Source organism: Protomyctophum parallelum, assembly GCF_964188405.1.
Source record: "Protomyctophum parallelum genome assembly, chromosome: 8".
Lineage (NCBI taxonomy): Eukaryota > Metazoa > Chordata > Actinopteri > Myctophiformes > Myctophidae > Protomyctophum > Protomyctophum parallelum.
Genome location: NC_139703.1, coordinates 25,599,181 through 25,624,806, shown reverse-complemented (window position 1 = coordinate 25,624,806; position 25,626 = coordinate 25,599,181). Strand labels below are relative to the sequence as shown.

General features: G+C 43.8%; 1 protein-coding gene across 2 annotated transcripts; it reads right to left on the bottom strand.

The window, feature by feature from the left end:
• Window positions 1–10,955: 10,955 nt before the first annotated feature.
• Window positions 10,956–25,372, bottom strand: gdf5 (growth differentiation factor 5; the record flags this gene model as incomplete). 2 transcript variants are annotated; one of them, XM_083770481.1, is made up of 3 exons in its annotated part: window positions 24,077–25,372; window positions 23,884–24,034; window positions 10,956–12,037 (listed from the first exon to the last, which is right to left on the bottom strand). In XM_083770481.1, the coding sequence occupies exons 1-3, from the start codon at window positions 24,869–24,871 to the stop codon at window positions 10,956–10,958; spliced, it is 2,028 nt and encodes a 675-aa protein (XP_083626607.1). In that variant the 5' UTR covers window positions 24,872–25,372. The 2 variants fall into 2 exon arrangements, with proteins under 2 accessions (XP_083626607.1, XP_083626606.1); XM_083770480.1 differs by having other exon boundaries at window positions 23,884–24,047; window positions 24,090–25,372.
• Window positions 25,373–25,626: the final 254 nt, after the last annotated feature.

Genomic DNA, 25,626 nt, shown 5'->3' with positions numbered 1-25,626 from the left:
ACTTACCTGGAGTCGGGTCACGGAGGTATTTCTTTATCTGGTTCTTGATCTTCCCCATGGCCTGGATGTGGATGTATACCTCCTTTAGGGAGATGCCCAGGAGGTGTGCCCGAACCACCTACTGTACCATAGCTGTGGTCTTACTCAAGCTTCTGTCCCTAAAGGTTAGCCAGCCACCCTCCATTCCTGAGAGAAATTGTTGAACTTTGTTCTTGCGTGAGAGTAGGAATGAACATTGACCAATAGATTGAGAGCTTTGCCTTCTAGCTCAGCTTTCTTTTCGGCGTGTGTGGTACACACAGCAAAGGCAGCAGAGGATCCTGCTGTCAGGAGTAATATGACATACACAGAAAAGAACACGTGTGCACGATCATGGCCTCTGCCCCTGTCCGGTGTGTTCAGTTGTGACTTTGCCTAGTGTGTTTTTCCCCTCATTGATTCTGCTTACCCCCTGGGCCCCTCCCCTCTCTGTGCGGCCTTGATTATCAGACTGGTACCACCTGGGGTTCCCAGCGGTGACTCTTTGAGTTAATTGGGTATATATGGTGTTGTGAGTTGCCTGTTCGTTTGTCCATGTTCCTCAGTGTTTTTTCTTTTGTTTCAAAAGAAAGAGTGTGAGAAGTACCGTAGTTTCTGTTTTAAGTTTTTGAGGGGCACTACTAGACCCTCCAATGTCTGGCTATCAGACTATGGTCTTTTTTCGTTTGTTTTATCCATGCCCCCCAAAAAGCGGCATGCCCTCAAAAAAATCTGTCAAGTCAGCCAAGTCTAGGGACTTTTGTCTTATGGCAGTTTTCAGCATGCCCCTCCGTGACGTCATGTGGCAGGCCACAGTGGGTGCCCCTCGCTGTGTGATTTTTAAATAAAGGTTTGGTTCAACTTCAATTATTGGTTTCCTACGTTTTGCTGCATTTTGGAACCTTACCTTACTTGTCCCTGAGAATCATCGTTATAAGTATAGTTGCATAAAATGATCTTTAATCGTGCACACACTACAAGAGTTGAAAATAATTGCGCATCACACAAATCATTGTATTGATTAGTGTGCATTACAGTATACCATTTTACAGCGGTTATGGCGGTACAGACAGCAGGCCGACAGGAAATGGGGAGAGAGATGGGGGAGTGACATGCAGCAAAGGCCGTCGGGATCGTGAGTCGAACCCGCGGCACACCGCCAGACCGGACCACCAGCCAAGGTGCCCGGACCGCCGAGCCACGGCCCAGGCCACATGCAGCCATCTCTTTCTGCAGTGCAGTTTGCCTGCTGATAAATCATAATGTAGCTTCTGCAATTTTTTGTGGACATTTAACATCTGTTTAGGTATGAGAACTCGATAGAAAGATAAATATATTGAAATAGTCCATACATCAATTTAATGGATTCTCGTTATCAAAAAATTTAACTGAGTTATTGTCTCCACCAATGGAGTTTCGACCAATTAGGTTTTCACCCTCATTCCATGTGCGTATTTGTCGGTGGTTTGCAAAATATCTTTAGAATGGATGGCTGGATTTCATTAAACTGGGTGGGAATGATCAGTAGCATGCACCGAAAAGATTATTAACTTTTGGATGCCAAATTAGATCAAGTCAAGTACTGTAATCCTTTGCCATTCATCACGTCACGCTGTGCCATCAAATTATGTCATACCGAACAAATTCTAACTCAAAAACAGATGCAGATATTCCCGAAACTTGGTGATAATGAGCAGTAGACTGCCCCGAAAAGATTGCCTTTTGGATCAATCTGGACAAAGTAAAAGCTCACAATCAAGAGCAATAATAAGCTAAATAATCATTTAGTCATGAGAGTGCAGATCAAAGTAATAGGTTTGGCTTAATATCTGGTAGGTGTACTGTAACATAGCCAGTAGCAGTAGCCTACCTTAAAGGTTTTGTCCACATCCACTAGCAACTGCATGGCAGTCTGAAATATCTTTCGTGTCTTTTAGTCTCAATAGTGTGGACAGAATGGAAATACAAAAGCAATATCAAAGAAGTTAACAAGCTAAATTGTGTGTGTGTGGGGGGGGGGGGGGGGAGTGCAAATGGCATGTATTGCGAAATGTAATTGAATGTAAAATGTTTATACTCTGCATGCAAGGCCTGGGTATGCTCAAACATTTTCAAAAACAATGGCTGTGGTGAACATTTGCAATCAACAGTCTGATCATTTGATCATATATGTGATGTATTCCCATACTTTTTTTGTTCTTGCCTAATGTAAGGCGCTCTGGATTAAGAGCGTCTGCTAAATGCCTAAATTGTAAATTGTATTATGACAGGCCCAGAATAGAGATGATGGGGTGAAAGACATCCTTGGAGCCCAGGTGGGGACGACCTGTTGTTCTCCTCCCATGTGCCAGTTCTCCATTCGAGGAGGTCTGCTGCTGGCATTCAAAGCAACCAAAGGTATGGTATATGGCACCCTCATATCGTGCAAGTCTAAACGGACCCTACAGGCCCTCCCGCGTGCTCAGATCAGCCAGTGCAGCGGGAGAACACTCCACACGTCCCAAACTCTTCTCCCTTCTGGCTCCAAAACTATGGAATGCACTTGCAATCGGAACTGCAGACTCACACCCAATCCTCCACCGTAGTCTGAAAACCCACCTTTTCAGACTCCATCTTAGCCCATAGGACTTGCCGTAGCACTGGCATGCAAAGGCTCATCTTATGTAACTTAGATAGTATTGTAGCACTATAGTGTACGCATAGTTTCATTATAGATATTCCAGTATTAGGTTCTTAGCTTACGTATGATTCTTGATGACAATTTTTTGTATTTGATGTATTACCATGTTTTATTCTTGCTTACTGTAAATGGATTAAGATTTAGAGCGTCTGCTAAATGCCTAAATTGTAAATTGATAGCTGACCCGAGGTGCATGAACTGGACAGCATCCAGTTCGTAGTGGTCTATGGTGAAGCCTCAGTGTTCTCTGTCTATTACACTATCACGCTAACTTTCCAGGAAGAGAAATAGTTTCTATTAGCTTGGTGTCAACCCTAACCCATAACTGTCCCACAGCACACCAAAAATAATGAGAGCGAGTACATGGAAATTGAAATCGTGCCATCTTATAATCAGCGTCAGTGAGGAAAAGGTTGGAAAAGGGTGAAGTGCTCCTTTATGCCCGATTCGTTCATGTTCATTGCAGAAATAGCTGACAAGCCCATAAAGGTCTGCTATGTTCGGCGCGCGGCGCTGTCGTGAGGCATAGAATAAAATAGGCATCACCCTCACACACACAGACGGAGAAAGGCATACGGCTGTAGGTGTCATATAGGGCCCATGCCAGATTCGACAGTTCTGTTTTTCTTTGGAGCAGCTATTGGCGCAGCTACATGATAAAATTCCTATCCAACATCTGTCAAGGAAATCCAAGAGCACATTTACTAAATGTTAAACACTGGCCCACGACACCAAGCCAGATCTGATATCGGAAAAAAACACCCGCCACACACAGAGTGAAACACGGTGCAGGCACACAGTACTAAACCCTGTAGTAGTTCTCAAACTTTTTCATGTCAAGAACCCCTAAATTGAAGTTTATTAGCATGCAGAGATTGCGGACCCCCATTTGAAAAGATATGCCAGGGACCCCCCCCATAGAGATTACTTTAATTAGGGCTCTTTCAGTGATTCTCAACCATTTTAATTTCAAGGACCCTCAGTTTGACATGCATTGGGCTCCGGACCCCCCATTTAATGACATTTCTATCTCTGAGACCCCAATTTATATAAAATCAATGTTAATTTAACTCTGAGAGTGTACAGTGAAGGGCCCATTCGGTTCCATTTGTACACTCTCAGAGTTACAGACCCAAAGGGGTCATTTTGGTTCCAAACTATCATTTAGCTGGGGACCCTCTGGAACCCCCTAAAGGACCCCTGAGGGTCGTCGGACCCCACTTTGGGAACCACTGCCCTGTATAGTGTGTTGAGTCAGAGTATAGTTACAGTACTCAAAATTACAAATATAAAATATTACTCAACCAGACCAGTCAATGTTGCTTAGTCAAATTTCATACTTAGGTACTGCTTTTCAAAATACTAATTACTAAATATAGTATTCAAAAGTATTTTTTTAAGACTTAAGTATTCAAAAGTTTCATTTTATTTGTATTATCGGTATATGTAATGCAGTAATGTTTTTTCACAATATGATTTATAGAACCTTGTAACTCTCTGTAAGCGCCTAGCATGTATACTGGCGAGCTTCACCACTATATGCTATACTCTCTCTCACGTATTCAAATTACTAAGTACATTTTGTTTTTAATATCAGTGCATTTCTGTGTTAGAAGATGGACATCCCCCAAAACATCTCTCTAATAGTAGATCTACAACCTCACAATGTGTAAAATCACAATGCATTGTGAGCTTGTAGATCTGCTACTTTCATATATTTGAAATTGTGGTTAATTCTTTCTTACATACTTTTTTCCTTTCCTAGAAGTGTACACACACACACACATGTGCGCGTCTCTCTCACATAGACATACAAACAGGGTAACATGGACGCAGTCACAAACACACTCACAAACATGCACACGCCCCACACACACACACACCAGCTCTGTTCCAAGCCTTCCCGACACATCATTGTTAAATCGTATAATGGGGGCAACCATTAAAGTTGTGTTCAATGAAGTTAAACCCCGTTAAACAACCCCCCTTTTTTCCCTTTATATATAAGATGGCGAGCAGAAACATTGTATCTCCAAATGTAAACGTTTTTTTGTTTTTTCGTAAACTAATGCTCATACAAGAGGGTCGGACAAAAGTAGCAAAAATGGCAGATCTACAAGCTCACGGGGCGTCATGAAGCGATGCGCTTGTGAGCTTGTAGATCGGCCATTTTCGCTCTTGTTATTTTATTTTATATTATATAAATATATATATTTGAAAGGAAACGGTTTTGGACATACAAGGTTTCCACCCGGCAGGAACGAGCATAAGGCATGTGTTTCTGATTAGGTCTGACGAGAGCGGGAAACACAATAGGCCTCTTCAGGTCCAGTTCCTGATCCTGTTCACTTGGATTCGCCCTGACACTTTGCCACAATCCGCCGGGCCACAAACAGCGACAGGGAAACCCGATCCTGTAAACAATCCATGTTTCTGCTTTACTACACAGTTTTCTGGGACCGGAGCGAGGGGTGCCGCACAGAGTTCACTACGACCAAATCAGATTATGGTTCTGTGGGCAAAAAGGGCTGCAGTGGGGGCTGGATGTGGGGAGTACAGGCCACAGTATGAGGCCAATAGTGTATACTATATGTTGTAATATAATACAGTATTTAGTGGGTGTAGGGTTGTGTCTTTTTATGCAGGCATTATTGCCTCTGGGTAGTGAGTGTGGTGGTATGGTATTTTGTACACATATACATGTATAATAATATGTATACTATACACATACATAATTATATAGCTGTGTATATCTAATATTGCATATATACAGAGAGAGAGAGAGAGAGAGAGAGAGAGAAAGAGAGAGAGAGGGAGAGGGAGGGGGAGAGAGAGAGTGGTTAACATTTTCTTGTGATATTACCACACATAATTACCAAACCTATCAATTCAGTCTACATTTACCAAAAGAAAATGCATGAATTGAATCCAGTTTGACCAGAGGCGATACTTTTACTGCCCCTCTCACACAGGCTTTTAGGAAAATAGGCATTGGCTGTATGTATATTTGTGTATTGCACGTGTATTTGAGTTTGAGTCAAAACCAGAAGACCCAGTCAGTGAAAGTGCTTTATATCTTCATTACCCAATATCTCTTTAGATAGCCACCCTGTTTTTGTGTGCTTAATCAAGTCAACCTTTATAGGGCAGGTGTTGCCCTTTGGTTATCCGATGGTTGGTCGTGTCCTTCTGAGGGGAAATGTGTCATAATGTATCTTATCAGGTAATAAGATGAATTGAACATGGTGGACCCTATATTGTAAACAAGTATAATGCTTTATGGTGCCGTCCACAGTTAACAGTTTTGTATTGAGTTGTGCTTTAAATGTAGGCCTACTGTAATTCTCCAATCTGTTAATAAATACTTCAATCAATCAATCAAAGGTGAGAGCCACACATCACAGTGATGTCAGCTTATCAATAAATAAGACAAACTGTGCAGATGGGCTGGTGAGGCCATCACATTCTTTAAATTCACAAAATGTCTTTTGAGTGAGTTTCCTCAGCCCCCAATATTCTTGGAATTTTCTAAGCACATTAATCATTTAAACTTCAACCTTTTTTTTCTCCTTTCTTGTGACTGGTAATACCATCCAGGCGGGATACCTGGCATTTATATTGATACCGACTATCAAAGTCAGTATCACCATATCAAAAAGCATTATTTAGAGTTATTTATCAAGCTAACCAGCATCCCTCCTAGTTCACTAGCTCTGGTGTTTCTGACTTTAAAGAGAGCTTAGCTCACATGCCGTGTTAGAACAAAGACAAAACACACGTTACAAAAACAATGACAAAGCGTATACCGCAAAGTCAATTCCCCCATTATGTTTCATTTCCTGTCAAGCAAGCACACACTTTTTCGCCATCATAAATCATAGGAAATATCAGTCACCATAAATCATACGTGCAAGATCCGAACTGGCTCCGGCTCGTACGATCCAGGCGCCTGTATCTCAGATGGTGTAATGTGTGGAAATGTGTGATAATTAAATCCAGGCCCGCTCTCTGCAGGGAATACTGTTTCCTAATGTCTATTTTACGGCGCTCTGCTCCATCCCTCCTCCCCGGCCTCGTTACAACTACACTTCCATGGCTGCTCGTGGTGAGGAACTTTGATTTGTGGCACCAGTTTGTGTTAGACAGCATTCTGTCAACCACTTATAGTCACCCATCAGCAGGTTAAAGTGGTCGAGGAATTAGAACGCTTCTGAAAAATATGTATGCGCTACAAAGCAACTAAATTAGGATAAGTAGACCTGGCATTCATCTAAATACACATTTAGAATCTATGCAAAGAACATGCCTATAGCTTCTATCTAACTAACAGATAGAGTCTATCTAAATAGTAACAACCAAGGAGCCTATAAAGCGCAGAGGCAAATAACATAAGTAGTACTGTGGGAGTCTGAAGCGATGAGTTTTCAGACCGCAGCGGAAGATGGGGAGTGACTCAGTCCTGACTGACAGAGGGAGGTCATTCCAAAGCTTGGGAGGCAGGAGGGAGAAAAGTCTAGGCCGCCGGGAGCGTTGGCCACGTTGTTGTAGCAGAAACCAGGAGCCAGTGGAGTGAGCAACAAGATGTGGAGAGACATGCACGTTTTAGGGAGGATGAAGGCCAGGCATGCTGTTGTGAAAGAGGCTTCCTGATACATTTTTCATATATCATTAAAGCCTGGGTCATGTGCCGAAAATAGCTATAAGGTTGTGAGCTTTTAGATCACCTATATTTTCTGTTCATGACACCATTGCACGACGGAGCATAAATGGCTGATAAACTTATAACCTATAAACTGATAGACGAGTATGTACAGGGTACTCCTCAATCCACATTATTGTTATCACTCTGTAAGTTTAAAGGGCCGTAACACCATCACATTGCTGTATTCAAAGATCAACTGCATAGAGAATATTGTGTATATTGAGGTCAATATATATACAGTATACTATACACAGTTTGCAAGTACAGTAGAAGTGTGTGTGTGTGTGTGTGTGTGTGTGTGTGTGTGTGTGTGTGTGTGTGTGTGTGTGTATATATGTAGATGTTTTCATTTTGCATGTTGTATGTGTATATATATATATATATACACATACAACATGCAAAATGAAAATGTATATGGTCAAATAAACATCAACTTGTGACTGTAGTGAGGTTCTCTAGTCTGGAGGATATTTGACAGATATAGCACTTGTTTGTTAAGCCTTATTGTTTTCATGCGTATACTGTTGTTGAGAAGAAATGTGGGACACCAGCACAAACTCAGTTATAAATATCAGTGTTGGGCATTCCCTATTTAAAAACAATATATAAAATAGATGGATTTGGCAGAAAAGAGAAAACACTTGCATCATGGCAAACACTCACAGAACATATCTCTCAATTTAATTCAAAGCCATGATAGAGATAAACAAAATATGTATTTGAAGTTTACATCTTTAGGACTAATAGTCAAAACAAGACAAAAAAAACTACCAGCAATATGATTTATAAAGCATAGTTTCGGCCTGACCTTGTGAAAAAAATATGACACGTCTGGGGGACATTTGTTGCATATACAGTAACACATCCCTCACTTGTTTGAAACTCAAACCGCCATCCAATGTGCAAATCATTTGCTCTCTGGGATCTCAGCAGCAAAGACTGGAGTCAACTTAAAACTGTGTTGATGACCTACAAGCTCCTGTCTTCTGAAAAGTCTGTCTTAATACGTCTCTTTGGAGTGCAGACCGTGAAATTTGCTCATGATGGCCTGCGTTTGTGGAGTCCAAGATTCTTATTTGGGGATCTTGCAAGCTAGCAGCGAAAAATCTTTATAACCACCCCCCACTCACCCACCCACACCCCTAACCCCACCTATATTCATTGCAGCCCCCCAACCCCAGCACGCACGCACACACACACACAGACGCACGCATGCACACACACACACACACACACACACACACACACACACACAGACGCACGCACGCACGCATGCACGCACGCACACCTCTCTCCGCCTTTTGCCTTAGGCCTGTCAGGTTAGGCTTTGCGAGACAGAATGGAGAAGGAGAGAGGGGGCAATACCACTGGCATGCCTCAGCTTTGATTAAAGGAAATGGTTACATCACCCCCGTCTCCAAGAGAAACAAGCCATTCGCTAGTCTGCGCAGATGGCCCCGTCCAATGGTCAGGGAGCTTTACGAGGGCCAGGCAGACAGGTGTGCACACTGCTGACCGTATGGAACACAGACAGAACAAGAGGGCCTGTGCCAAACAGTGACACTGTTGCTGCTGTTGTATATGTTACATAGCAACAATGAAGCTTGTGCTCTCTCTGTTCTATTCCCCTTGGAACCTGTGTTCTCTCCACCGAACGCTAATCCTTCCCGACAGGGGGGGGGGGGGGGGGTCTTAAATCTTTTGGGTTGGGGGGTGGGGGGGGTGTTTCTGGAATGTCACACTATCACAAATGCACAATTATGCACTAGTATGCCTGTGTCCCCTATATGGGGAGTATTAGTTAAATGAGAAGTTGTACTTGTAAGCATCTTTGGAAATGCCAACATTGATTCCTTGAAATCTTCCTTCCATTGCAAATTCCTGGTGATGTTCAGCGATGCTGTACACTATAAAGCAAACGTGTTGCTAAACAGAGGTGGATCAACACATTCGTTTCCAACATTCCAACCACCCACAAAAACCCAGATTGTTGTTCAACAACAGAATGAACCACTTGTTACAGTATCAACTGAAGCTGTCCTTAACAATGAGAATGGCGTTCTGAAGAACATGCGGGGGGTTTGGACATAAATCGACTGTAACACAGGCAGGGAAGCCTTGAGAGAAATGGCGATTTGGCATCCGAGAAAAGTACAAATTCCTTTGATGGTTTAGTCTAGAGCGCCCTGGGTGGGGTGGGGGTCGGAGGGGCTGTGTGGGTTAAGGTTTTGGACCGGCAGCATATCGGAGAGGGTTACGTAGTACCAGTAACAGCTCAATCAATCAGACATTTGTTATTAGAGGGTAGTAGCTCATACCGTTTTCCCACGTTTGTAGCAGGTCAGATAAGCACTTAATCACTGGCTTGTATTTATACAACCAAAATTCTCTGCATGCTTTATTTTGAGGGGGGGGGGGGGGGGGGGGGGGGCAAGAGTCCTTGGATCAAACAATTACTGCTCATCGCGCGCCTCAATGGATCAGGCAACGTACAACACTACAGTGCAGGTTCCCTCCAGAGCAGTGGGAAAGGTGCCTTGCTCATCGGCACATTCGGCACAATGGGAAAAAAACAAGTGCTTAAAAAAAGGGCATTTTGGGGCATCATTTGACTATTTTCAAATAATATTTCAACACAAAACATTTTTACACAATTGCGCCGATATACTACACGCTATTTTGATTCTGAAGTGGAACAGAGCACTAGACCAGGCAGTACAGTTCTCTTAAAATATGGAATCTGTCTGCAGTCTTTTGACAATCCGGCTATATAAAGAAAAAACGTTTCTTTCAAAAGTGTCTTTATACTGTCTTTTGATATAGTTTGTCTTTTTATCAAACATCCCTCCTCATCACTTATATGTACTTTTTTTTTCAGATATAGGTTATAAATCAACCAAGAGTGGAGGAGGGAATTCCAAAGAATGCATTGTCTCTCCCGTGATCTCCTGACAGGTCTTTTCCCGTCTGTTTCCTGTATAACAGTGCATAGCAATCTTTGGTATGTAGTCTTTAGTCCACTTAACAGACCAGATCAATGTTTGGTTGCTTGCTTTGCTTAAGAGTGGGAAGTCTTTAGTTTGGTCTTCGTCAAAGTCAGATGAAGTGAGGACTCAGCATCTCTTCTACTGAAGTCTTCATTTCCTCAGTGATTGTGTCTACAGTCTACACCTATCTGACTTTAAACAGGCAGCAATATTCTCTCTTCCCTTTTCTCCCTCTTTCTTGTTGCTCTCCATCCCCTTTCTTAGTCCTCACCCCCCCCCACCCTCTCTCTCTCTCTCTCTCTCTCTCTCTCTCTCTCTCTCTCTCTCTCTCTCTCTCTCTCTCTCTCTCTCTCTCTCTTTCTTTTCCATTTACCTCCATTTACCTCCATTTACATCATCTCTATGTTGCTATCTTATTTCTTTCTGTCTTCAGGCCTTTCCTTCTCCACACCATTGTCCCTCCTGTCTTTCTGTGTCTAGCCTCTGTTTTCCCTACTCTCTCTCTCTCTCTCTCTCTCTCTCTCTCTTTCTCTTCATCTAATCCTCTCCACGCTGCCCCTCTCCGCCGCTACCTGCAACCACAGGACTCGACCACCATGTCCTCATACTGCTTGTACACCACGTTATTGGCCGAGTCGATGTAGAGGATGCTGATTGGGCTGAGTCGCGTCGGGACACAGCAGGTGGGCGGGGTCGAGTCGGGGTCCATGGAGTTCATGAGGGTCTGGATGATGGCGTGGTTGGTGGGCTCCAAGTGCGAGCGGATCGGGAAGTCGCAGGCTCCGTCGCAGTGGAAGGCCTCGTACTCGAGTGGCGCGATGATCCAGTCGTCCCAGCCCATCTCCTTGAAGTTGACGTGGAGCGCGCGGCGGTGGCACCGCAGCCTGGACTGCACCTTGGCCCCGTGCTGGTGCGGCGGCGGAAGCAGGGAGTGGTGGTGGTGCTGCTGGTGCTGCTGGGGCTGCTGCGGCTGCTGCTGCTGCTGCGGCGGGAGCTTCTTGGCCCTCGCCGCCGGGGCCCGCCGCATGCGCCGCTGCGTGAACAGGTACTCGTAGACGGTCTTGTTGTCGTGGCCCGAGCGTGCCTTGATCTCGTTGTAGAACAGGTCGCGCTTCTTGGTGCGTCCGAACGCCAGCAGGAAGGCCTTCTCCTTGTTGGGACGCCCGGGGCGGGAGAAGCCCAGCGCCCGCAGGTCCGCGGCGCGGGGCGAGGAGGAGGACGAGGACGCCCCGCCGCCACGCTGATGATGATGCTGCTGCTGCTCCGCGGCCTCCAGCTCGAAGCACAGCTGCTGGGAGCGCTGGCTCCTCAGGCCCTTCAGGACCTTCCAGATGTCAAACACCTCCCACTTGCTGCCGACTCTCCCTCCGTTCACCTCCTCCAAGGGTCTCGTCTGGAGGAGAGCTGGCTTCTGTTTACCTGAAGCGCCGCAGGCATACAGCTTCAGGCATGGCGACGGGCCTCCGCCGCAGCCGCCGCCGCCCCCGCCCCCAGCGGCCACGGACGCCGCTGAGCCGGAAGCCCTCATGCGCGGATCAGACAGGCGCTTCCTCAGGATACGCAGCTCGGCGCCCAGGAGGCCGTCTGGCTCCAGTGAGCTGATGTTAAACAGGTACTTCTGCCTTCTGAGAGGCTGGGGCCCGCGCTCATCTGGGGAGAGATGAGACAGAGAGAGAGCAAGTTAAACAGGTATACTTCTGCCTTCTGAGAGGCTGCGGGGCCCGCGCTCATCCGAGATGACAGAGAGAGCGAGAGCAGAGGCAGGTGCACGCAAGGCGGAAAAGGCACATGCACACAGACGGACAGATGAGGACAGACATGCACGCGCACGCACACACACAAACACACATGGAATGTGTATATGGGCATAGAAAGGGAGAAGCACGTGCACATGAAAGAGCACATGCAGACACGGATGGAAAGACACATGCACATTCATTCAGGCAGATGCACGCATAGGGAAACCACACGGACAGGGACACATGCATGCATGGGAACCAGAAATGTACGTAAATAATATAAATACAGAGAAAGTATAGGACGCACACAAGGAAATTTACGCACACACAATGCGACGTGAGAGACAAGATTAATATGAAAAATATTTACGTAAACACATGGAAGAAACGAAAAAAAATGCATGCACAGGTGCACACACACATGTCATAAAAAGTCAGTGGAAGGAAAAACAGAAAATATCGACACAGTGGGCTTAAACATCATACATGTTATATTCTCATATAAGGGGCATTGCTCTGCCCAATGCGGAGAGGCAGTTATTTCATTTATAAAGTGGTTATTATGGCTACATCAAATATATAGATTAAAAAATAATAACAATTCCATTAGAGTTTGTGTAGCTCTGCCTGTCGTCCTTTGTGGTTTCTGGTACTGCCATAGGAATCTTGTGACATTTCATTGACCTGCACCTCCTTTTTTGTGACCTCAAGTAATAAAATTATTTGAAAGTCCATTTTGTTTTGTTTTTTGTTTTGACCTATTGTTCATATTTATAGCCTATAATAAATATGGAGGAAAATGCATATCAAAGACTTTTGAAACTTAGTTTGTGAGCGCAGATGGTGCCTTTGTTGTTCAGTTTTATAGCTTAGCTTTCTTCTTAACTATGGAGTGATATAGATTAGAACTGAAAACATAGTCTTAAGACTTCATGGACATGTTATAGTTATTAAAATACACCAATCAACCAATCAGATTGCGTGATTAGACCAACCCATTTTCAAAATCAAAAACATGGCATTGTGTGTTTTCTTTTTGTTGAATGTGAGAGAAACCAGTGAACCTCATAGTCCAAATGAAATCCAGCAGTACACACAAACACTTAACGCACGCACGCACAGGCACGCACGCACACACACACAGACACAGACATAAACGATCAAATAAACACACTCGTATACATACAAACAACTTCAAGCATGCATGCAAAATTACTCTCTCACACACAGTCACACATATTTAACCCCACAACACACACAAAGGCATTAACTCACATACATTTCCATGCATGCACGCACCGCAAGCACCCATTATGTGCCCAGTACACACACACGCAAGAGCACACGCAAAGGCGCATGCACTCATGCATGTGCACGCACTTGCACGCATACACATGCACGTACACACACATTTACCACCTGAACATCACCTAAACAAATATACACCCCCAACAGACTTACATGTACGATGCACCCACACAGCAGTGACTGCTGTTTGGGTGCATCGTGCATGTAAGCACACGCACCAGACCTCCCACCCACCCCAAATTCCCACATCCCACGCTTCTATCCAGCTGGGCGATCGCATGTGTTGGAAAGTACATTAGAAGCAGACAGGGAGAGCACAGTGGACTGGAAACAGGCATGCCTGTTATTGGACCTGCATGCAGCTAGTCACCACTAGTGGACCCTCCACACAGACCCCATGACATCTGCTCCAGTGGAAGGCGAGCACAACAACTAGTAGTATAATGTCGTTCTGAGTGAAGGCTCATATTATCCAGTATTAGCTGATAACTTATCACCTAAAACGGGGGTGGACGTATTGTTGTAGTTTTCAAACCACCGCGGTGATAAGCTATCACCTCAAACTGGAGTATAAATAGGCCTTGAAGGAGAATTCCATACTAGAAGGCTTTCTTACCTTTATTTGTAGTTGTTACGTCCCCACCAAAGAGGTCCAGGTGTTATTTTGTGCAAAAGTGCATTATTGGCTATTTCCCCTACCATAAACCCTCAATGGGGGTTGGGTTTGCGCTAATTTGCTTATTTCCATCAAAATAAGTAGTAGAGTGCACCACTAGGGATACTATTTACATTATGAAGACAGGATATATACAAATAAAATGTATTTTTGAGCGATGGAAATAAGCAAATTAGTACAACACCCCATAGCCCCATTCAATTCAATGCACTTTTGCACAAAAGTACACCTGGACCTCTTTGATGGGGACGTAACAACTACAAATTAAGGTAAGAAAGCCTTCTAGTGTGGAATTCTCCTTTAAGTATAGCAGATCTACTAGTGTATCTGCTATTTATGGTATATAAATAAACTAGGTAGGCCTATATAAATCAGACTAGGGGCAGGGTTCCCACACATTTTCACCAGTGAATTTCCCAAACTTTTCCAGAATATTTAACCCAATTTCCAGGCCTATATACTTCTACAGTCATTCAGCACAATAATTAGTCTCTTACTCGCATGACAATGCCCAAAGACAGGCAGTGTAGCAACAATAAAGCATAGCATATAGAATGCTATAATTCTAGTCCACATTTCATGCCAAATATGTTGCTATACACCACCTATCCTAGGGCATAGGATCACACTGAAGCATGTTGTGAGCTTGTGTAACGTTACATGTTTTGGAAAAGTTTTTTTATTAACTAAATCAATAGCCAAAAACAACGCATAGCCTTTTCCAGGACCCTTGATAAATGCCAGGACCCTTCCAAACTGGACTAAATTCCTGTCACGGTCCGCTCCTCGGACCGTGAACTTTGAGTATCTTGTCAATATCATGACAGTATCATGTCAATATCATGGTCAGTACAATTTCAGTATCATTGTATAGTATCATGTCTAGTAACATGTCAGTATCATGTCAGTAGTATCTTGTCTAGTATCATCTCAGTATCATGTCTAGTAGTATCATCTCAGTATCTAGCTCCGTTAAATTGGAACCTCTATATCTACGCTGATACACTTTAGCCTCAGTTTAATTGTTGCCTATGTGCCTATGTTAAGTTTATGTCGCGGTCCGTTCCTCGGACCGTGAACTTTGACTGTCCTTAATTTGATATTGGACTTTAATATGTATTTCTGTCATTTCACTGATTTCAGTATGTTTTGTATGTATTTGCTCATGTGTTCCTGACTGTTCTCTTTGGTTTTGTGTTTTTATTTTGTAGTATTGTGCCTAGTGTTCCTGTCTTCCTAGTTACTGTTACTTACCTTGTCTAACCTATTGTAATTTGTCAGTGTTTCCACCTGTGTCCTTTTAGTCCCCCAGCCTATCCTATTGTTGATTATTATTTTGGTTCCACCTGTGCCCTGTTATCCTGTGTGTATTTAAGTCCTGTGTTTGCTTTATGTTCTTGTTGGTTCGTAGTTCCCTGTGGTGTGAGTTCCTGTATGGTTTCTGTGTTTTTGTCCTGCCTTCTTTGCCCTGTTTATGGAAGAACCTCAGTTTGTTTAATAAATCCTTCTAAGTTATATTGCTCTGCCTACTGTCGCCTGTATTTGGGTCCTCATCCGTACTCACTCGTAACAATTCCAGGACTTCAAAATGTTTTATTAAAAAATATTTCCAGGAATTTGATAACCGTGTGAGAACCAAAAGTGCCGCGAACAGAAACTGACAAGTGTGGTTGCCCCCAAAGAGGTCATGGGTTGCAGCCTGGGTTGTTTTACTGATATCTTTGATGTTTTGTATTGTATAAATTATTTTTTGCACGTTGCTACTGTAAATAAGCTACCCTCAGTGCCTCTCAAGCATTATATACTGTAAAGGTTTCATATGAATATATTAGAAATAGATTGGGCAAATGTATTGGGTGCTGACTTTTCCAGCAGTGCAAAATCTGGGTTCAAACTCAATCAGCTGAGAATGAAAAATTGTTTTAAAGATGGAGTGCCATGATTTTTTCCCAACTAAAAGTTGATCATCACGTACTATGATTATACTAGGAAGAATGAAGTTTTTATTTCAAAAACGTGTACAGAAAGTGTTAATGGTGTTTTTATGTGGCCACGCCCACAAGTTAAGTATACCTGGTTTTCACCTTAACACCACCCACACGAACATAAGCCTCGCCCACAGTTCAATACAGAACACTTCAATTGGATACATGCTCAGAAATGTGATCAGAATAACATTGTCTGGCTTTTAAATGTGCCTTACAGAGTGAAATTAACTGTGTTCATTTAACTCTGAAAACGCCCCGGGTACATTTGCTTCCATCTGTCCATTAATCAGCAGCACAAATTGGTAAAATAAATGTTAATGGTTGGAATGGCTCATCAAATCTGTGGCCAGTCTCTAGCAAATACATTTCCCTGTGCCACTTGAACGCACTCTTTGTATTGTGCTGTGTATGTGCTCCGAGTGCATATATTGAGAGCTTGGCTTGTGATCTGCCAGTGAACACCTCACTCAACACTTATGCTGTTACCTGGCAAATCAATCATGGTCTTTTAAAATCATACTCAGTCACACAAAGTATAAGTCTCAAGCAGGTGTTATCTAGGCTAACCTGATTCAGGGTACGGTTATGCATGTACAACTGTTTCAGTTGTGCCCCGTTCAACAGCTTTAGTAAACTATGAACAATTGGGAATGACAAAAAGGTTTTAAGAGATGGGGAGAGACTGAGAGAGAGAGATTGGGAGAGGGAGAGAGAGGAAAACACATGCTAAAGATTGCAAGCCAACAGAAATGTCGTGAGCACACATAATGCGCCCCGAGCCACCAGGACATCCAGACACCAGGCAAATATGAGACATTGAGTTGCTCCACATTAAAAGTGTGGAGAGGAAAACATAAATATGAAATTAATAAATTGAATGTTGACCAAAAAAAGCATGCAACCGCTTCTAAAATGTCAATGCCAAGGAGACCTATAGTGGTTAGAGACGCAATTGTGTAACTGAGAGATCAAGAGGTTTGATGCCAGCGAATGAAACCATCAGCTGCCATGCAATCCTGGCCACATGACCTTGAGCAAGGCATTGAGACCCTTGTAATAAGCCGCTCTCTAAGAGAACATTAGCTAAATGCCTAAAAGCATATGGCTTCATAGAAGGTCTTGATATACCCTCCACAGCAGGGGGTTGCAGCTGAGCAACTCCAGAACCCTCTGGTAATTTGTTTGAAAGACAAGTGAAAGATTTCATTAAGGCTCTACCCCAAATGTATTTTACCCCCCTCAAATTCAGTCAAGGTAGGAAGGCATTCAAACTTAAGCACTGAAGCACTATTTATACTTTCAAAATGTTTTCAAAATAGCAAAAATAGGCGCGCTACAAGCTGAAAACACATTTCATCGTACCACATTTGAGCTTGCAGATTCACTATTTTCGTTATAATTTTCATTTTGGGGTCATCATTTTTGGGGCCATTTGCATGTCAGCAAAATTGTCGGCCGGACTTTCTGTCAGGCATTTGAGCCATGTGGTAGATGCCCTAACTACTTGTCTACTCGGGTCCCCCAAATTCTTTGCCATTTTTGCATTTGTTTGAAAACTTTCACATATGGCCAAAATAGGGACGCCAGGTTAAAAGTGGTTAATTGCTTCAGGGAATCATCTTGTCTCCGCAACACACTTGGTGAAAAAGAACGGTGGAGAATTAGCTATGTCCACATTATGTGTGGTTAGGGAGATCCGACCATAGCTAAAAAGAGACATAAGATGGAGACGCAAAACAGACATTTAGACTAAGAAAGAAAACAGGGATGAAAGAAAATCATTAGAGGGATCAGAGAAGAATAGAAGATTAACGATGAGAGAAAATAAATACAATGTTTTTTTCTATTCATCCTGTTAGTAGTTGCATAGAAACATACAGATGTAGATATCTGCCATATATAACCTAATCTTGCTGCTAGTCCTCAACTTAATTTTGCCAGTGGACAAGAGGAGCATTGAGGCCACCTACTCTAACTACTTAACCTAGCCTGTGACCCAAAAGACAAATTAGACATTCCCCTGGGACCCAAATGAGTGAAAATAGCAGGTCTACAAGCTCACAATGCGTCACTTGCCCCGCATTGTGAGCTTGTAGATCAACTATTTTCACTACTTCTTAAACTTTTTTTTTCTAATTTATGGAATTTCTTAGAATTTTCTTTTATTTATTCAAGAATATATTAAGGGAACCATATAGTATGCTTGACCCACAAATGGGTCCCAACCCACTGTTTGGGAACCAGTGCTCTAACTGACATACACATTGGTTAACCACTTAAACCCTCTAGTCTATCTCTAGTAAAGGTTGCTCCTTGCGTGGGGGAGTCAAACGGACACAAAAATCACACCCGTGTGAACTGAGTGGTGCAACTCCCCTCTCCCCCCCACCTCCTCTCCTCTCTCTCTCTCTCTCTCTCTCTCTCTGTTTCTGGCACAACAGCGCCCCTACTGGTACTCATAGTCATATACTGGTGCTCATGGCCACATAGGTGAACACATTCACCTCCTATGTGTTCACCTATATGGCCATGAGCACATAGGTGAACACATGTGAACACGGACATTGCTGTTCTTTGGAGTGGTTGCACCACTCAAAAACGCAAGCTTATTTTATACATACATAGTCCGCTCCGTTGCTTACGTCGGTCATAATCACTTTAATGTGCAAGCATCTACTCGTCCACTATCCAATCCAATCCAATGTTGTTGTTGCAACTTGCAAGGGATGATGGCATGGTTGGTTGTCAAATGCCCCCGTCCCACCAACTACACCAGTATTTAGCCATCATAAACTGTGATGGAGAACTCCAGAGGAAGAAGATCAAGCAGAAGGACCAACAACAATCATTAAGACAGGTGACAACCTTTAGAGTATATATTAACTATATGCTCTATGGTGACAGCAGCTATGGTTAGTTAGCCATCTAGCTTTGGCTAGCCATCTTTATTATGGAGAAATACTCTGTTACAAGTAATCGTTCTTTTCACTTAAAATTCAAACTCCTCACTGTCTGTACATCTGTGAAATATGTTGTGCCTTTTTATTCTCTTCCAGAATGTCCCATGCATGCAGACCATGATGTACCAAGCAAAGCTTCACAGTTATCGTCAACGTAATATTTATTACGATAAACACAATTGTCATAATTGACTTGTCCATGCCTTTTTTAACTGTTGGTGGTTTCAAACATTGCATGTACTGTTATAATAATAATAATGCTTTTATTGACAAGATAACATGTGTGTTATTGACTTGATTAGGATGAAACGTATACATATAGTGAACGGAGTGGCTTCCCTCTTGCTTCGGGGGTAGGAGCAGAGCCAGAAAAAACAAAACCTTGCTCTCTGCTGCCTCCAGGTGGGCAGGGTGTCCTCGGCGCAAGGTACATAACGCAAGCAATTTGGTTGCGTTGACTCGGGATCCCATCCCAACCAGACGGATCGAGACGGATCACGTAACTGACGTGACGCAAGGGGAGAAATTTCTCTCACCCTCCGTTGCGTTCGTTCGACTCTGCAAGTCACTTAAGAGAGTGGCGACACTAGCGTTGACTCCCATTGGAACAATGGAATGCGAAAGTGCTCATTCTATCTCAATGGGATAGTTACAATGTTTGGAACTATAGCCCATAGCACCCCGCGTTGTGGCAAGATCAAAGTGTGTCGCCACTATCTTACTAGATTACTGTGGTCTATCCTAAACCGGACCTGAGTTGTCTCTGTACATGGACCACTTTTTTCTGTCTACATCTCTTTGCCAAAAATAACAGATCTACAAGCTCACAACGTGTCACAAGCGGGACGCTCTGTGAGCTTGTAGGTCTGCTATTTTTGGCTGATGTTCCCCCCAGAATATGGATGCTGGGATTCAAGTGGTTAAAATAATGTTTTATTCGTTAAAATAAGTTATGGATTGCAGCTTTAAATGAAGCCCATGTTGTCCCCTGAGCTGTCCTCGTGTCTCTCGTGTCTTCTTCATGAATAAATCCAAAGGGGAGTGGACACTCTCCTTTAAGCAAAACAATGTGGAGGATTGTGACATGGACTGCCAACATTTTGACCATGCACAAAGTCCCACGTCTGTCTTTTTTATAACCTTCAAAGAAATAGCCACTATGACTAATGTATCCCTGACGCACTTAAAGGAACTGTTCACCCAAAAATGAAAACTACTGTCATCACCCTCATGGCAGATGAAACACAGGTGAAATATCTTTGTCCACATAACACACACAGGGTGGTTGTCTGCACAATATCACAGCAGCTGTCCCCCCCCCCCAAACAATTGAAGTGTCTGTTTTTTTTATTACATAAAATAACTCCATACAGCTTGTGCAGCATACTCTAAGTCTTCTGAAGCCAAACAACACACTGTGAGTGGGAAATAGACATACAGTAGGCCTATACACCATTATTATAGTGCAAATATTCACTATAAACAGTGACAAGTGGTTAGGATTTATTGCAAACAACACCCTCTTTTCCTCTGTCTCGAGAGACTATACCTTTGACGCAATATGGGAACCCATTGACAAAACATAGGAAAAACAGCACCCTCTTTTTGACGTGAGTCAAACAGTCTTGAGAGACTTTGACGTGACTAGTTTTGGAGAAGGCTGCTGTGAAGTTATACAGTATATGCTGGCAACCTCCCTGTGATGTGGATAAAGAAAAACATCAACTGAGGTTGAGTAGATTTTTTCCCCCTTGTTTAACCATTTACTGTAAACCCTTTGACCACAGTGGTCTATACTAGGCCCCCACCTTTTTTCCCTCTACACCCTCTTTGCCAAAGAAATAGCCAATCCGCAAGCTCACGTGCTGCGTTAAGACTTCTTGTAAGCTTGTAGATGTGTTATTTTCACCTGATGTTCACCTATTTTTGCAGAATGTCCACCTATTATGACATGCCCAGAATAGAAACACTGGAAGAATACAAGCAGGAAGTCTTATGAGTGAACGTACACTACAGCAATCAATATTCCTCAAGCCCTTCCCAAATCACCTTGGACATGAGAAGTAAGGCATGCAAACCAGAGGATGAGCTTAGTGTAATCTGCCTGTGTGCACTGGGAGAACTCTTGCTGGCCAAATGTGTTTGGCAGCTGATGTCGGCTGGCTAATAACAAACAGTTTAAGAGAAAGCTACATGAGAGCACAGTCCATATCCCTAATCACCTCCCACGGTTGTGTCAGTGTTTAGAGAAACCAGAAGAGAGGGGGCAGAGAGAAAGAGAGAGAGTGGGGGGGGGGGGGGGGTAAGTAACATTAGAACAAAGTTAAGAAAGAAAGAGAGAAAGAAAGAAAGAAAGAAAGAAAGAAAGAAAGAAAGAAAGAAAGAAAGAAAGAAAGAAAACACATGAACTTATAGCATCACTATGTCATAATATTCAAAGATTTGCAGAAAACTGCAGATCTCAAGCTCACAAAGTGTCACGTTGCATTGTGACGTCGGCTATTTTTGGAAAGAAAGGAGAGGACCAAGTAGTAGGTTTAAGGAAGGAAGGAAGGAAGGAAGGAAGGAAAGAAAGAAAGAAAGAAAGAAAGAAAGAAAGAAAGAAAGAAAGAAAGAAAGAAAGAAGGAAATAAAGGTGACATGATGTCGAGGGCATCATTTCCCCCTCACGGGTCAGCGGTGATTTGCTGAGGACACGCTACGCAAACAATGCTCAAATTAAAAGTGCATTAAGTGCTTGAAATGTAAACCTTTAGCAGGGCTAGAAATATTAAACTCTGCTCGTTTAAACATCATTTTAAACAGCAAAGATAACATTACACAGGGGGCCACCCTACTCGTGGACGTGTGGAGTGTTTATTTGCTCTCCTGAGGCTGTATATCACTGAAGGCATAGGGGCTGCTGCTGGAAGGCCAGATGGCAAGCAACACACTGACATTGGAGAGCACGCACGCACGCACGCACGCACGCACACACGCACGCACGCACGCACGCACGCACGCACGCACGCACGCACGCACGCACGCACGCACGCACGCACGCACATACACATGTATATGTAAATACTACAAACATACATATGCAGTAGGCCTACTTACAATACATAGAGTACAGTTCACAGACACATTCACAGAAACACATGAAAACACAGATACAGTACAGGGTCTATGCAGATATATGCGCAGATATATACAAATACATACACACACTTACACACAACATGCAGGCTACATGTGTGTATACACATGCAGGCACAAAATACACGAGAATGACAAAAACATTCTACAGCATCCAGAGGTGAACATTCACGTCACGTTACTATTATAATTGGTGTGTGAGACCGCAGCCGGCTCACACAGTGCATGACATTCAATCGTTTCTCTGCCCTCCACCTGCCCAGAAGTATGCTTTAGCATCACGACACCTTACTTCAGGTCCAGCTAGCCATATATAGGTTCAATCTTCTGTTCCCTGTGACGTTCAAAGAAGCGTATAGCATAGCACCAAACCACTAACAAACTCTGCCAGGGGTTAGCGGTCATACTGTGGGTAACTTGATGCACTGCATACGCTCTTGGCTTTTGACCAGACTCTAAACTATTCCCTATAGGCTTACTTTTAGCTCCACGTCAGGACCAACATTCAGCAAAATCAGTGGTGGAAAATAACTACACGTAAGTGCATTTACAGTACTGTACTTACAGTAAGTAGGCCTACAATTTTGAGGTATTTGTACTTTACTTGGGCATTTTCAATTTTCAATACTTTTACTACTCCACTACATTTTGCAATACGATGCATTGTGACTCTGAGCTTGTAGATCTGCTATTTTCTTCTTTTTTTTTAGATTTGCTATTTTCAAAAGATTTTGTACATTCTGCAATGAGTACCTTTCTTATACTGTAGCACTTTAAGTACATTTTGATGCCAATACTTTTGTACTTTTACTCAAGTACATTTTGAATTCTGGACTTTTATACTTATGTATTTCTATATTGTAGTATCCATACTTTTACTCAGCCTACAAAATGTGAGTACTTTTTTCCAATACTGAGCAATATCCCTGTATATGACACCCTTAACCCATACAACTTGTAGACCAGAGTCTCCCCTTAGCAGCCTGGGCTTAAAGCAAACTAAATCCCAGGACTGAACATGTTTTTTTTTTTTTCAAATCTGCACTGATCCCATTAAATGACCCCTATGAAATCCTCAGGACTGAAATCAGTCCCCAGGACTGAGAACTTTAATCCCTATGAGCAGCCTATAGTCTGCATTGGGGCTCAACTGATGGCTTTAGTTTAGATCTCTATATAGTAACACACATGATACAATGCATGAGGTAACTATATTTTCACAACTCATTGAGTGATTTGCCACTAAAAGGTGTATAATCTTTACAACAATTTCAATGGTTAAAGATTGACAGTAGACTATATGGGCTGCAAGTTAGATGGTGCTTGCTGCTTAATAATGAATGAAGCTGAAGCGATACACTTTTTTTGTATTCTCTAAGCTTCTCTAATTCATCTTTTCAGTAAGATTAGGTCTAAATGACACAGGAAATAATTATCTATTCATTAAATTAGCTGCTTATTGGAGACGAATCTGAAGAACTGAAAGAGGAAACTGTTCCAAAATCGATGTGGAAATGCAAAGGAAATCAATCAATAGCATAAGGAATAGGCATTTGTTTCTATACCAGAAATGTCATCTAATGAACTCATATAGAGAAAGATCACGAAATTAGCCTATTTATTTATTTTTGTGTCAAAAAGAATAAAGAACTGTGCCATCACCATAACAGCTCTCATCTCATCTCACCTTGGCCTTTATCCACAAAGCTGGTGATGGTGTTGGCCAGGCCGGCCTGGTGCAGAGCGCTGCCGTTCAGCTCTCCGCTGGACAGCGACCAGTACAGCGACAGCATGTAGTCGTGAGGGGTCACCAGCGGCTGCTTGTGGTTCACAACAATCTCCCGTTGTTCGCTCAACGCCTTCCCAGCCGCCGCCGCCACCGCCGCCGTGGTGGTGGTGCCCTTATTGCTGCTGCTGGCGTTGCGCTGCTTCGGCGCACCGGCGGCTTTGTGGGCAGCTCCACCTGCGCGCATCGGAGCCGCCGCCGCCGCTACACCCACTGCGCCCGCTTTGGACGCCGCTTTCCCCGTGCCTTTCCCCGGCTGGCCAGCAGCAGCAGCAGCGCCGCCCCCACCGCCACCACCAACCCCAGAGGAGCTCGCTGCAGCTGCTGTCCCGGCTGCTCCTTTCTTCCCCGCCGCTGCAGCGTGAGCACTACCACTACTACTAAACGCGTGCGCTTTACCATGATGAGCAGCATCCCCGGCTGGTAGCCATGGGGCGCGCGCAGCCTCCCTGCGCCCCAAACTGACAGCTCGTTCCCGGTGCTGCTGCTGCTGTGCCCGGTTGCCCGGCGGCGACGAAGATGAGACTGCGCCGAGTTTGCTTTTAATGACCGCCGCTGCTGCCTCCCCCTTTATTAACGGAGGCCCGGCTCGAATACGCGTGATCCTCGCCGGGTTGTTCCCCGCAGGAGGGGAACTTGGTTTCCACGTCCTAGAAGAAGAAGAAGAAGAAGAAGAAGAAGCGGCCGGTGGCTTCCCCGCTGCAGCCTGCAGCAGCGTTGAGCCACCCGCGGCGCGGGGCCGGCTCTGGTGGCTTTCCCCCCCGCCGCCTGTTGCGCGCTTATCTGCTGCTGTTCTGGTCCGACTGAGCGACGCGAGGACGGGGTCCAGGTAGATGAGAGTCCAACAGCCCAGCAGGAGAGGGAGACGCTTCAGAATCACAACTTTCATCCTAGAGGCCTTTTGCAATTTGCCGGGCCGGCATTTTCAATAAACACTTTGTTCTTGGTTAATTGACCCTGAATTGGCTGATAAAGAAGAAACAGGCGATTTCCGATTTCATCACAAGCTTTCATCTTCTAAGTATCCCCTGAACTCTGTTCGGGGAGAGATGGAGAGAAATTACTGAGCCCCCTTTTGCAATAAGCAATGCACATGAACAGGTTTGTAAAAACATTGATTTGTAATAGGCCAATTTGTAGTGTTCTGATGTGAAGAAACGAGCCCCTCAAGCCATTATTCTCCAATCCGTTATCAAAAAGAACCATAGTGGTGGTGGCGAGGTTCCCGTTTCTGCTCCCGTTTCTCCGAGGTAGTAGAAATCCAAAGGGAGAAAAAAGTTTTTTGGGGGGGATTGAGTGCGGAGAAAAGTGGACTTGCCTTAAACACTCCAAGGCACTATTCTGCTGGATATCTTGTAAGAGACCTCTTTAAATCCCTCTTTTTCCAAGAGAGGCAAGAATGGCGTAATGCTGTTGCTGCTGCTGCTGCTGCTGCCGCCGCAGTTTTTCTTTTTTTCCCCCCTTCAAAGTTTGAACCCCGTCCAGTGAAAATATTTCACTCACACACGAACCTGCAGGTGCTCGAAAAAAAAAATCCTCCAACCAACCTGAACTGAGGAATTGGAAGCGGAATTCCATGCACGGCGCAAAGCCGTTTTAATTACCCCGTGATGTCATGCTGTCCAAACTCATTTAACAGCAATA